The sequence below is a fragment of the Solenopsis invicta genome, chromosome 3, assembly GCF_016802725.1.
Source record: "Solenopsis invicta isolate M01_SB chromosome 3, UNIL_Sinv_3.0, whole genome shotgun sequence".
In the NCBI taxonomy this organism is placed as follows: Eukaryota; Metazoa; Arthropoda; class Insecta; order Hymenoptera; family Formicidae; genus Solenopsis; species Solenopsis invicta.
Window position 1 is genome coordinate 7,012,990 of NC_052666.1, and position 14,398 is coordinate 7,027,387.

General features: G+C 33.2%; 1 protein-coding gene across 1 annotated transcript; it reads right to left on the reverse strand.

The window, feature by feature from the left end:
• Positions 1–78: 78 nt before the first annotated feature.
• On the reverse strand, positions 79–1,248 carry LOC120357324. Its single transcript, XM_039447488.1, has one exon. It carries the CDS (start codon positions 1,246–1,248, stop codon positions 79–81), a length of 1,170 nt encoding a protein of 389 aa, XP_039303422.1.
• Positions 1,249–14,398: the final 13,150 nt, after the last annotated feature.

Genomic DNA, 14,398 nt, shown 5'->3' on the forward strand with positions numbered 1-14,398 from the left:
GTCACAGAGGGATCTGCTTGTTGACGTGTTGGCTGCGCTGTAGATGCCGTTTCTGATTCATCCTTGTGCAATAATGTATTATGTCGCTTGCCGCAAGTCTTGCAGTTGGTTGATTTGCAAGTTCTCGCCGTGTGTGATGAGGCCCTCATGCAATTCCAATTTTTTTTCCTTGACAACCTTTTGTCGCTCCTCTGGGGATAGCTTCAAAAATTGTTCGCATGCGTAGATTGGATGATTTTCCTTACACTTCTGACATGACGCCGTGTTAGAACTTACTAAAGATGAAACCCTTGCTTGAGTCAGTTTAACTTGTGAGTATGATGACGGCTGAATCTTCCTATTGATTGCCTGGAGCATATGACACCTGTGCTCTAAAAATTCTGTTAAGCGTTGCAAATTGGGAATGTCTGATTCCGTAATGCTATTTTCCCACTCTTTGTTTGTGATATGATCTAACTTACCCGTTATCAAATGTATAATAAGATCATCCCATGACTCGGTCGGTCGACCGATAGCCTTTAAGGCCCTTATGTGTTTCAGTACGCCATCCAGTAAATGACGAAGACCCGCGTGATTCTCTTTGGTGACCGGTTGCAACTCGAATAAAGCCTTAATGTGTTTTTGTATGATGAGACGCTTGTTATCGTACCGCCTTTTTAACATCTGCCACGCTTCATTGTAATTTTCGGATGAAATCTCGAGCGATTGAATTATTTCAGCGGCTTCCTCCTTGAGAGAAGATTTTAAGTAGTGAAATTTCTGAATTTCGTTTATCGAAGTATCGCGATGAATGAGAGATTGAAAAGTGCCGTGAAATGGATACCATTCTTCGTACACTCCCGAAAAGGACGGTAAATCGATTTTAGGAAGCCTTAGATTCCTAGCGGGCGTTTGATTATGATTTACTGCTACCGACTGTGCTTGAATTAACGGAACGTTAACCGCGTTATTGACAATAATCAAATCTTGAAATTTAGCCATAATGTCATAATACGCCTCTTCAAAGTCTTTTCTTTCGTTCTCATGCGTGTCTGCGAATTCTGCGGAATCTTGCAATACTTCGATCTCTGATTGGACTTGATCAAATTGCGACCACGTTAATTGGACCTTTGCCTTACGTTCCGACAATTGCGTTAGGGACATATCATGTACCGCGTCCGATGTGAGAGTGCTAAGAGCTCTTGTGCATTGCGCTTTAATCTGACCTCTGCGCACTCTTAACCTCCTTAACTTGTCCTCGACACTCATTGTTACTAAATTATTGAGAGAAATGCAAAAGGTAAAATGGATAAGGAAATGGGCATTTCCGGAGACTTACCAAATCGTTGCCAGAAGTTTCGATAGGTTATGCAGCTCACTCGCACTTATTATGGCGCGCTTTGTCGGTGACGCCCCCTTGAGCTGAAATGGCTGCTGTGACTTGCGAAATCCTGATTTTTCGCTGCTTCCTTGCATAGGTCTTGTTGCCTGGCGTTGGTGCGCGCCAGCCTCAAACCAGCCAGCCTTGTTTCGTGCTGGCCCACTGCGATGTGCACGAGAACGTTCTCGATGTTCACGCGATCGCCACGTTGCAGAGAGACCTTGTGTCTCGTGTACTCACGAATCCGCGTATCCGGCCGATTCCACGGATCCGGCTCGAAGGACCAAAATTATGTTGTGTTTAGCGCAAGGTAATAATAATCACTCGCGTCGTCTATCTTTCACATGACAAAGAAGACTGGTTTATTGTGTAGAAAATGCAGAGACTGCCTTGGGCGCAGCTCTGTTACAAAACTTCGAATTCGGCCATTACGGTCGAAGGAGAGAAAAACAGTGAGTACAGATTACTAGAGAGAAAGAGAGAGAGGGGAAGAGTCCCTTGCCGGTAGGTCCGCGCCATCTCTCGGACTCCTTAGCGTTGAATTTAGCTAGTGAGATTTCGTTGGGCGCCCGAATTCAAACCATAGTCTTAACAGAGTAATAAAAAACCTCTATTTTATTAGCATTATATACGTTATCTTTATATACAATAATAATTGTATAGCTATAAGATCAAACAAATGTAATCATCACTATTTTAATCCTTTTGGGAAGTGTTAGAATAAAATCAATGTCCATTTAATAATTATCTCATTTATTCACTGACTTTCCATCATCTCTCGCTCTGAATAAAAAGATTGCACTTAGTCCTATCCCGAGCTAAAACGATTAGATTTGTTGGCTCAAAAAGGGACTGACTGGGGCGTGAAATAGGATATCGGTCGTAGGGTCTCTCGACATACTGATCCATATTTAAATTCTTCACGCCCTTGACTCGTGCCCTCCTTAACACGCGCGTATTGTTTGTTACATTCTTCCTTGCCTACCTCCCTTTTCCTTTACAATCACGATAAACCCCTTTTACTGCTAGGCTGGACGTAACAGTTCATTCTAGTTCACTTTCCGACACTGAAAGACATTTTTCGAAAAGAGGCTTTTTACTGGATATTTTATCTTCAAGTATTTTTTTTAGAATCTAAAAAAATGCAAGTACAAAAATAGGAGATAAAAATTAAAAATTATTTTTAGTTAAAAAAAAATTTAAATTTATGATCAATAAAAATTTTAATTTTAATTTTATAATGGTTTATTTTTATTAAAAAATTACACACACACACAGACACACAGACACACACCCACACCCACACCCACACACACACACACCCACACCCACACCCACACCCACACCCACACACGCACACACCCACACCCACACCCACTCACATAAAATAGAAGCAACAAGTTTAAAATTTCAAAAAATGTTCGCTTCATTATAGTTACATTTTCAGAAATCAATTCTTCACCAGTGTAAGATAAAGAGTGGAAGGCATTGTAACATCAAATCGTCCATTCCACAGTAAATAATATGTCTCTTATATAGACAAAGTCATATATTACGTTCTTACGAGTGCTGTACATCACATTTTTTATGTGTTATAACATATAATTGACAAAGTGCACATGAATATAATAAGGAAACAAAGCTTATTAGACCAAATGTGAATTGTTAAATCCGTTTTCGTTTTCCTATCTTCCTCCAATGTGTATTTTCATTTTTCTCAACAAAAATGTGCTTTGCTTTGTCAGATATGCCTCCAAGTTATTAATGTAATGTATATTTGGAATAAATTGACATTTGAAACAAGTATAAAATGATTGAATGAAAATATAAAAATTATTTTAATGCCTGTAATACATTCAGTTTTACAAATCCAATGTTAGAGGCCTCAGCATGGTATGTTCTTTCTGATTTAATATCATTATGTAGTATTTTAATTAATTAGTTCAGCGAACACGTTATAAAAGTCATATTTAAATTTATTAGTATAATAAACAGAATTCAAAATGTATTTATGTTAATTAATTAATCAAGTTACAAATGTGTGAAATCAGAAAGAACATCCAGCGTTGAGGCCTCTAAAACTCAACTCGTTAAATGAAACGTACAATAAGCATTAGAATCATTTATATATCTTCAATCATTTGATACTTGTTTTAAATATTAATTTATTCTCAAATTATATTGCATTAATGACTTGAAGGCAGATCTGACAAAGCAAAGCACATTTTTGTTGAGAAAAGTGAAAATACACGTTGGAGGAAGGTAGGAAGAGAAAAACAGATTTAATAACGTGTATTTTGTCTAATTAGCTGTGTTTCTTCACCATATTCATGTGCACTTCATCAATTATATGTTATAATACTTAGAAAATTTGATGCGCAGCACCAAGTGTTATAACACATATGATTGACGAAGTAATATACGATATCACATTTTCAACATTTATTACAATACCAATTCATTGAAACTAATGTGTGTGTGTGTGTGTGTGTGTGTGTGTGTGTGTGTGTGTGTGTGTCTGTGTGCGTGTGCGTGTGCGTGTGCGTGTGCGCGTGCGCGTGTGCGTGCGCGTGCGCGTGTGCGTGCGCGTGCGCGTGTGCGTGTGCGTGCGCGTGCACGTGCGTGTGTGCGCGTGTGGTGTGAGAGAGACTGAAAAAATATATTTATATACAGGGTGTCCCAGACCAATGTATAAAGATTGTTACGATAAGGTAAAAGGGATCAAGATAAATCAAAAAGTCTAATAACAGTTTGCGATATTTGCAATAATTTTCGTGTAATAAAATATTAAAGTTAGCCAAATAAGAGCGCGTGGAGAGGCAAACGGTTGGTCGCCTGAGCCGTAAGACCGCCCGGCTCGACACGATGCGGTACCAAGCTATCCTTTTCCTCGCCGCGCGCCACTTACCGTCGCCTACAATCGGGCCTCACTGGGCGGTCCTACGGCTCAGACGAGCGACCGCTTGTCTCTCCGTGCGCTTTTATTCGCCTGACCTTTTGAGTAATTTTATTACTCAAAAATTATTGCAAATATCGCAAAATAATATTAAACTTTTTCATTTATTTCGATCTCTTCTACCTCATCGTGATAATCTTTATACATTGGTCTGGGACACCCTGTATAGTAAACTTATACAGGGTGTCCCAGACCGTACTATGAAACTCGTGACATGAGGTAGAAGAAATCGAGACAAACCAAAAAGTCTAATACCATTTTGCGATACTAGCAATAATTTTTGAGTAATAAAATATTATAGTCAGCCGAATAAGAGCGCGCGCAGAGACAAGCGGTCGCTCGCCTGAGCCGTAGGACCGCCCACCGCGGCCCGACAGTTGGCTAGACGGTGAAAGCGCGCGGCGAGGGGAAGGATTTGCACCGCCGCGGCGCTGTTCCCTCATGTCCCCGCATCATGCCGAAACACGCGTAAAAGTAAAATAATAAAAGATAAAAGAAAAGGTAAATAATGTTACTTCGCGAATGTAGCATCACACCTCTCCTTCTAAAGTACAAGAGCACAGTAAATATTATCCCTTTCAACAACAGTTCTAATTAATACTATTCGAATCTCACCATTATGTGTAATTTCAAGAACAAACTTTTAACTATTTCCATTTCTTTACACTTTTCATATTAAACACTGTAAGATACTCGGATAAATAGCATTATGCTAATTATAATTTACCATAGTAAAAAGAACGGCGCCGCGGCGATGCGAAGCTATCCTTCCCCTCGCCGCGCGCTCTCATCGTCTAGCCAACTGTCGGGCCGCGGTGGGCGCTCCTATGGTTTAGGCGAGCGACCGCTTGTCCCTCCGCGCGCTTTTATTCGGCTGACCTTAATATTTTATTACTCTGTAATAAAATATTAAGGACTGTATGTCCAGCAAATATCGACTACACTAATAATAGTATTATACTAAGCTTATACGGCACCATTAATCGGGTTTAATAAGATCGGTACTTATGAAACTGATCGCACAAGTATTCCTCTCAAGAATGGAATGATTGTAATTGTTCAGTTTCATAACTACGAATGTTATTAAACCCTATTAATGGTGGCGTGTACACGTAGTAAATGTTATAATTTTATACTAAGCAACATAAATACATGTAACTTTATACATATAACACATAGTTACAGATTACTTGTATATTGTAATCTTTATTTTTATATTGATACTACTATTGTTGTGTTAAATAATGCTCTTTAAAGAATTTTAACTATGTCCTTTACTTTTATTGTCAATAATTTTTATTTAATTACTTTAAATTCTAGCTTTTATTAGTATTATGTAATCATTAGTATTTTTAAATCAATAATGTTAATTAATAATGCATCTTTTTGCGTTTACTGACAATTATGATCTGGAATTAAAAAATACATGCATGTGACGTTAAACCAATTATACCGTTATCAAAAGAAAAGCCACAAATTATAAGTGATATTATTCGTGAGAATTTTTATTGGGTGTATTATTATTAACTAAGTAAAATTAAATAGATTTTACAATTTTATCTAATAGAGGAAAGATGAAGATGGTAAGATACGTGTTGGATGGAGGTACCATATTATATGATACATTTAAAATCTATGCATTGAAATCTAAGAATAACTGTTAAAAATAGACTTTTTAAACATTGTAAAATGGAAGTAACTGGTCATTAATAATTATTGCATTTTTCTAAAAGCTGCTTTTCAGTTTTACTGGTAGGTGTAATTTTTACATGTACGTACTCTCTACTCTGTACTTTCTACATAATTTTGAGAAGTACATTAAATATCAAGTTTTTAACTTTAGTCTTGCTTGAAGGTCTTGAATGTGGCTTGTAAATGATATAACTGAATTGAACGTATGCCATAATACGTATATGAATTCAACGTATAAAGTTATATAATGTAAAGAATGGGGTTGAGAGATGGTTAACCGTTTACATTAAGAGTGTAATACCGCTCTTATGTCTTTACAATATTATTGTGTACGTTACATAATACTTACTAGATATAAAGAAATTATTCTAATTAGATTGTTCCGAATAAAACATATTTTATAAAATGTTTATTATATTCTGTGGTACTTATTAGTAATATTTACAAGAGAAATCATTAATTTATAATTTGTGACTTTTTATAATTACAAGTGCTTTTTATGACATTGATTGTTAGCATTCCATGATTTCCTTGCCATCTCACAAACGCATTTTTTTTTATTCTTCAATACATTGTAAATTACATTCATTCTATATACCCAATAAACCTCTACTTCAGGCATGGCCCACAAACTATAGCTCGAGCTTCTCCGCTTCCCTTTCCACACGCGCGAGTCACGTGCACATACTGTAGCATAGTAGGGACCGAGAGCGGTCGTATGGAGGTGGGGATATAGGGGATAGGTGGATTGCGGAGTCAGAAGGAAAGACGGAAAGAAGCAACCGTGCGAAGAGGGAGCATGTTCTCCTCCTCACATGCTTCGTGGGCGCCCACAGGGCCATGCCTGCTCTACTTATAGAGGGATTGCTAGAACTTGATGGTCAATTTGATGTTGATGAAAATTGCATCGCGTTAATATTTTCAGAGTTATGTATAAAAAAGCAAAATGGTGTTTTACCATGTTTAATTCATTCCTCTATTATAATATTTTGACATAGTTTTTTTTATTCTTTTTAATTAAACACGTGTTTTATAAATATTATTAGTTTGTCCTGAGTATAGTGGCCAATTAATAGAAGAAAATATTGCCAAAGACAAAAATTACAATAACGAAAATTATAAATGTTAACAAACAGTTATTAACATTATTTTATATTAGTAATATGAAATAATGATGTTATTATAGGCATGAAAATAGATAATGAATTTGAACACCCGTCTACATCTAATATTATACTTAACAATCCTGGAGGTAATTCTAATCAAATCCAATCTATAAAAATTTGTAATAGAAATCCTGTAGTAGAGAACACTATAATAGAGAATGTTTAAAACGCGACACATTTTGACCTAACTAAGTTTAACCAGCAAGGTAAAAAGAGATATATAGTATATTACTAACACAATAAAAAAGATTGTTTTAATTTTCTTAAAAAAATTAAAATATATATTTGTCTTCTCTTAGTATTATCTAAAATATATAATTTTTTATTTAAAATTTTTCCAGATTTTTATCAATTACCTGTAGAACTTAATAATTCAAAAGATATAAGGTAATAAATTAATATTTATTTTGTTATTACATTAAAAATCTTTTTTCATTAAGCTTATGACATAATGCAGGGACATTCTTGTATTGCCATTTGATGTAACAGAAAAAGAATTTGATCAAACAGAAAAAGACATATACAGCTCGACTCAATTTACAAGTAATGAACAAGTATTTCATGATATTAGTCTCGAAGATGTATTATTTCCAGGACTGTTTACTTTATCAAATGTGCGAGAAGATGGTAAAATTTTATGTTAATTAAAAAATTTTAATTAGAATTATTTATTGTAATAATTGGATAAAACTTTAATTTTTAATAACAAGACATTTTTACTTTGAGTACATTGATACTATTAAATAATTAAGAAATTGATATATTAAATAATTAAGAAATTTATAAGTACTTTGTTTTATTTTAGAAGAGAAAAGTACTAATACAATCAATAAAACAAGTGATTCTTCTTACGTACCTGATTCAGATACTTCTGCAAATAGTGCAGATACTTCTGCAAATAAGATACAAAATTCGAAAACTTCTTTAAAAAATCAGGATTTATCTAAAATATCACATAATATTAGTTTGGAAACTTCCATTAAACATAGCGCACCCGATGACACAAATGTTTGTAAAAACTGTGAAATCTGGAAATAAAAAGGATTTTTGTATTTATTGTTAAACTGAACAAACAAAATTGAGTAGTTATCTCAACAGGAAACATAAAGATGTAAAAGAAGTAAAGGATATTTTTTGTATTCCCAAAGGACAGCCAGAGCGCAGAATGTTAATTAAAAAAATTCGTAAAAATGGACAATTTCTATTTAACACTAATTCAACTATTAATACGGGCGAATTAAAAGTGATGAGACGTCCTAACGCTAAATATAATAAAAAAGCATGTGATTTTGTTATATGTTTGCAATGCAAGGGTAATTATTCCAAAATTTGCTATTCGGTATCATTATAAAAGATGCAGTAAAAACAATTTTGCAAAACAAAGGACTATATTAACAAAATCAAGAAAAATTACAGGCCGAATTCATAAATCGGCATGTAAAACTCTTCGAGAACGCGTTTTTCCTTCAATGAGAGATGACAGCAAGAGTGATAAGATATGACGAACTAGCTATTGATTTCGGAAACAAACTATGTGAAAAATATCAAGGTCCTCATTTTTATGATATGATTCGACAAAAATTGCGCCAAATTGGTCGTCTATTACTTAGAATAAAGAGTCAAAATAATGATATTGATGATCTTTTTACGATCTTTACACCAGATAAATACGATGATTGTCTTAGAATTGTCAGATCTTTAGCAGGCTTAAATGACTCGGAAACTGGTTTTAAAACTCCATCATTAGCAACCTCTTTAGGTACTTTACTAAAACAACTTTGTAAACGGTGATTACGGTCATTACGGTAATGATAAAAAGACGAGATAAAATAAATCGAAAATTAGCAGAAAAATTTTTAAGCTTATTAACGGAAGATTATTCGTCTTCTATAGTTTGAACAGCTGTTGAAACCCAGCATAAGATAAGAAGACATGCAAAAAAATTATTACCAATTCAAGATGATATTAAGAAGTTAGAGACTTTTTTGAATAATAAATTGAAAATGGTGTACGATTCTTTAAAGCAAACGTTTTCTTTCATTGCTTGGGAGACATTGGCAGAAACTTGTTTATTATCCGTTCAATTATTTAACCGTCGTAGACTAGGAGAAATTAAACGTGCTTTAGTTGAAGATTTTCACAGTTACGAAAAAATTAATGAAAGTATAATTGGGACATTTTATCAATCGCTTAGTAATGAAGAAAAAAAATTAGCAAAAAAATATGTACAAATTACCTTAAGAGGAAAATTAAGACGCACTGTACCTATTTTACTGCATAAGCAAATGTTTGAAAATTTACTTCTAAGCTACCGCAAAGAAGCGAACATACATTCAAATAATCCATATTTTTTTGGAATGCCTGGTACATTAAAAGGAGACTACTGTTATTTAAAAGCATGTGATCTTATGAGAAAATACTCGGAGGAATGCGGAGTATCACATCCGGATAGATTGCGACGAACTAATTTAAGAAAACATTTAGCAACCACATGTATCAATTTAAACCTCAAAGATCATGAGGTTTCCGACTTAGCTAATTTTATGGGTTACGCTGATAAAATACACATAGAGCATTATCGACGACCTATTTTAAGTAGAGAAATATTTCAAGTCTCAAAATTATTAGAAATTGTGCATGGAAAAGACAGCGATGAAGAAACAGAGGAAAATGATATCGAAGAAAATAATTTTTACCAAATATCATCACGTAAATTTATTTTATTTCTTTTGTATGCTTTAATAATAACTAATAAATATTTTGGAATATTGTTAGCTTTTAATTTATTAGTAAATTACCATTATAACTTAATTCTTTTATTAAAATAAAATAATGCAGATTTAGAATTCCAAATTATTATAATTCTTAAAGTTTTACAATTTTCTTTACTTCTCTATAAAGAATAACAGTTTTATTAAAAAATTCAAACAGTAATATGTTAGAGTACGACCTTATATCCAGTATTAAAATATTAATTATTTAATTTAAATCTTTATGTTACAGAACAAATTCGTATTAAAGAAAATGTTTACGAGATTTGTCTATAATTCCTTTTTATTTATGCAAATTTATTATTCCTTAGAATTTTGTTGTATTACTTGTTTGAAATATCTAATATAAATCTATTTAAAATAATAATATAGATTAATTTTATATATATATATATATATATATATATATATATATATATATATATATATATATTATATATAAATTTAAAATTTAATTAATATGTACATATAAAATTAATCCGTATTATTGTTTTAAATAATTATCAAAAAAATTTGATTTATATTGTGAAGATATAAGTAGACAATAATTAGTATTGTAAGAAATCATATTTTAATGCTTTGTGTACATTGTTTTTACAGATTCACTAAATTCTGAAGAATCAAACATATATGATACAAGTAAAAATAAATCTGTATCCCCTCCCTCACATGAAAATCATAAAAAAAACATTCAAGTAAGTTTAATTTATGGAAAATTAATATAAATTATACTTATACCATATTTGTATTATATGTTAATTATATATCAGCATCTCCATTTGGAAAATGTGTTCGTCGACGACGGACCGAAGAAAAAAAAAAGTATTGCATATGCATCATTCAAACATATTCATTTTGAAATTCAACCTTCTTTTAAAAAAATCCAAAAATTGAAGAATGAAAACCCCGTGATTTTTAATAGAAATTGTGCAACAATTAAAGCATGGGTAAACAATCAAATGAAGAAAAAGAAATAATAGAAGATAAGGTTATATTTCAAAAAATTTGTTTATGAGCGTTTGTTCCGAAATATTTTATCCGATTTATTTTTAGTAACAAAAAATATTTTGACAATTTTTCTGTAAATGTTAATCTAATTAACATAAATTCGTTGTAAATCTTAACAAACATTTTCAGTTAAAATATAATATAAACTGTAATTAATATTGGAAAATTTAATGTAACCATTAAAATTAAATAAAATTATGATACGTATGCAACTCCCTGGTAAAAATTACGGATAGAAACGGACAGAAAACGTATCCTATCCATATTTGTCTGCTTTACTATGCGTTTCTTAATCCGTAATTACAGACAGAAACCGATAGAATGCGTTTCGTAATCTATCGGCTTCTGTCCGTAAAAACGATAGACAAATGCCAATTTTCTCCGTTTCTGTCTGTGAATGCGTATGCGCATCCTGTCCGTTTCTGACTGCAATTGGATATATACTTATCCTGTCCGTTTCTGTCTACAACTGGATACATATGCATCCTATCCGCTTCTATCTGCAAATACGTACACGCATCCTATCCGTTTCTGTCTGCAAATACGTATACGCAACCTGTCCATTTCTGTCTGCAAATACGTATACGCGTTCTGTCCATTTCTGTCTGCAAATACGTATACGCGTTCTGTCCGTTTCTGTCTGCAAATACGTATACGCGTTCTGTCCGTTTCTGTCTGCAAATACGTATACGAATTCTGTCCGTTTCTGTCTGCAAATGCGTATACGTATCTTGTCCGTTTCTGTCTGCAAATGCGTATATGCATCCTGTCCGTTTCTGTCTGCAAATACGTATATGCATCCTGTCCGTTTTTGATACAAATACGTATACGCATTTTGTCTGCAAATCCGTATACGCATTCTGTCCGTTTCTGTCTGTAAATGCGTATACGTATCCTGTCCATTTCCGTCTGTAAATACGTATACGCGTTCTGTCCGTTTCTGTCTGCAAATGCGTATACGCATCCTGTTCATTTCTGTCTGCAAATGTGTATACGCATTCTGTCAGTTTCTGTCTGCAAATGCGTATATGCATCCTGTCCGTTTTTTTCTGCAAATACGTATACGCATTCTGACCGTTTCTGTTTGCAAATACGTATATGCGTGCTGTTCGTTTCAAAGAATGGACAATTATGATAGCTAAATTACGCTATGTTACGTTACATTATCGTAATGTAACCATGTACTTGTAACGAGAAAAGGGAGGAAAAAGGAGATAAGTCTTGATATAGAGTTTCAAAAACTCATAGAATCTTTAAAATTTAAGACCAAAACGATTAAAAGTAATCGCATAATTATCGAGATATTAAGTTGTTAACTTATACGTAAATCATCCTACCTAAAAATAATTGAAATATAAGCTTATAGGCAGCAATTGGCAGATGAAAAATTTTTTATGACCATTTCAAATGTTAATTTGTTAAATTATTCGAGAAATTTGATGGAGACTTGTAGAGACAATTTTATGCATCAAAATGATTATATTACTAGCTCTTCGATATACAGTTAAACAGAATTATAATTATAAATTCTTTCTCCTGAATCTTGTAGCAATAGATGTTAAAAAACGTAAGAATAAGCCTCATATTAGTTGTTCAAGGAAAGAAATTTAACATTTATAGCATATTATGATTTTTTGAACGGTCAGAGCCGGACTAAAAGGGGGGGGGGATTAAGAAGACGACGGCACCGGGCACAATGCTGTAGGGGGCGCCGTCAAGCGCCGACGCCTCTACCGGCGCCCTATGGGCCTGTTGCACATGAAATGCATAACAGAGCACAAACGTAGTATAAACTAATGGCCACTAAAATGAAAACCTTATGTAAATCAATATGGCGACTTTATGCCAGATGCTCAATGGTCCAGCGATCTTATGCTGTATTTATGCTTTGTTATGTATTTCATGTGCGACAGGCCTAATACGTAATCTGTCCAATGTGTCCGAAACTCGAGATAACGTAATTGTGTTCAGTCCTTTTCCGCTTAATTTTTGCTTTTAGCCCTTTTTATTTTTTCAAATTTTATTTTAATTAAAAAACAAGTACTGTTCTTGAAGTTATATTGATAATAAAGTAAAAGTATTCCTAACCTAACATTTAAAAAATAAAAGGTATGTCTTTTATAGTAGTAAATCATGTTTTTTCTTTTTAGTATAACTATAAAAATATCTAAATGTATACCGCAACTATTTAATATTTCTTCAATGTTATTTTTATGTCAGTTTATGGTAGATTGACGATTAAAATGTCAAAAAAATCAGGAGCAGAGATAAGAAAGATACGCACAAGGAAAGAAGAAGAAAAAATAGAGTCAGCAAAAAATTGGAAGCAATGCTTAGCCCGAATTGCAAAAGTAACAGAATCAAATACAAGTGGAATATCAGAAGACGGAAAAAAAGATAATGTTCCTGTAATTACGTTTAGTTCAAGCGATGTTCATGAATCTAGTTCGAGAGAAATATCAGAAGATGAAAAGAAAAAAGTATCCAATATTATTGTCGGCACTTCTACAGAAGAACAATGTAATCCAGAGGAAGAATAAAAATTTAAAAACATAAACTATAGTGATCCCGCTACTTGGCAAAGAATGAACATTTATAATGAACATTTTATTTGTGCCTTGGTAGCTCATGGTCCAGTTCATGATACGGAAGTAGATTTTTCCCACTCAGCAAGTAACGACGGGCGTCATTTTTCTGCAGCATAGTTTTTTAAATGTATGCCAAATGGTGAAAAAGTAAAGAGGGACTGGCTCTTGTATAGTAGATCGAAAGGAGCAGTATTTTGTTTCTCTTGTCTACTATTTAGCAAAAACAGCATGAATTCTCTAAAAATTGCAAATATTGATAGCAGTTTTTCCAACTGAAGAAAAATGAATCCTCAAATTCTTGATCACGAAAACAGCGTAAAACATAAAATGCATTTATTAAATGGAAGGAATTAGAACGATGCCTAAAACTTGGACACACTATTGATTCTGATATAGAAAAAAATATTCTAATGGAAAAAAATAAGTGGAGGCGGATTTTAATTGCGATAATTGACTCCATATTGCACTGTGCAGAGAATAATTTAGCCTTAAGAGGTACATCAGACAATATCGATGATCGTTAGTCAGGAATGTTTCTTAAAAATATCAGACTTATTGCAAAATGTGATAAAAAAATTGCGCGACATGTAGATTCAATTAGGAATAATCCAAATCGAACCGTATCATATTTTTCTAAAACAATTCAAAATAAAGTTCTACATCTTATGGACAAACATAAAAAACAAAATTTTCGATGATATTAGAGAAGCAACCTACTTTGCAATTTCATTCGAATGCACTCCTGATATTTTCCACAAGGAACAAATAGTACAGATTATTAGGTATGTTAAGCTCACAGATGATGGGCAATATAAAGTTGAGGAAAGATTTATTGATTTTATTGAATCAAAAAGCAA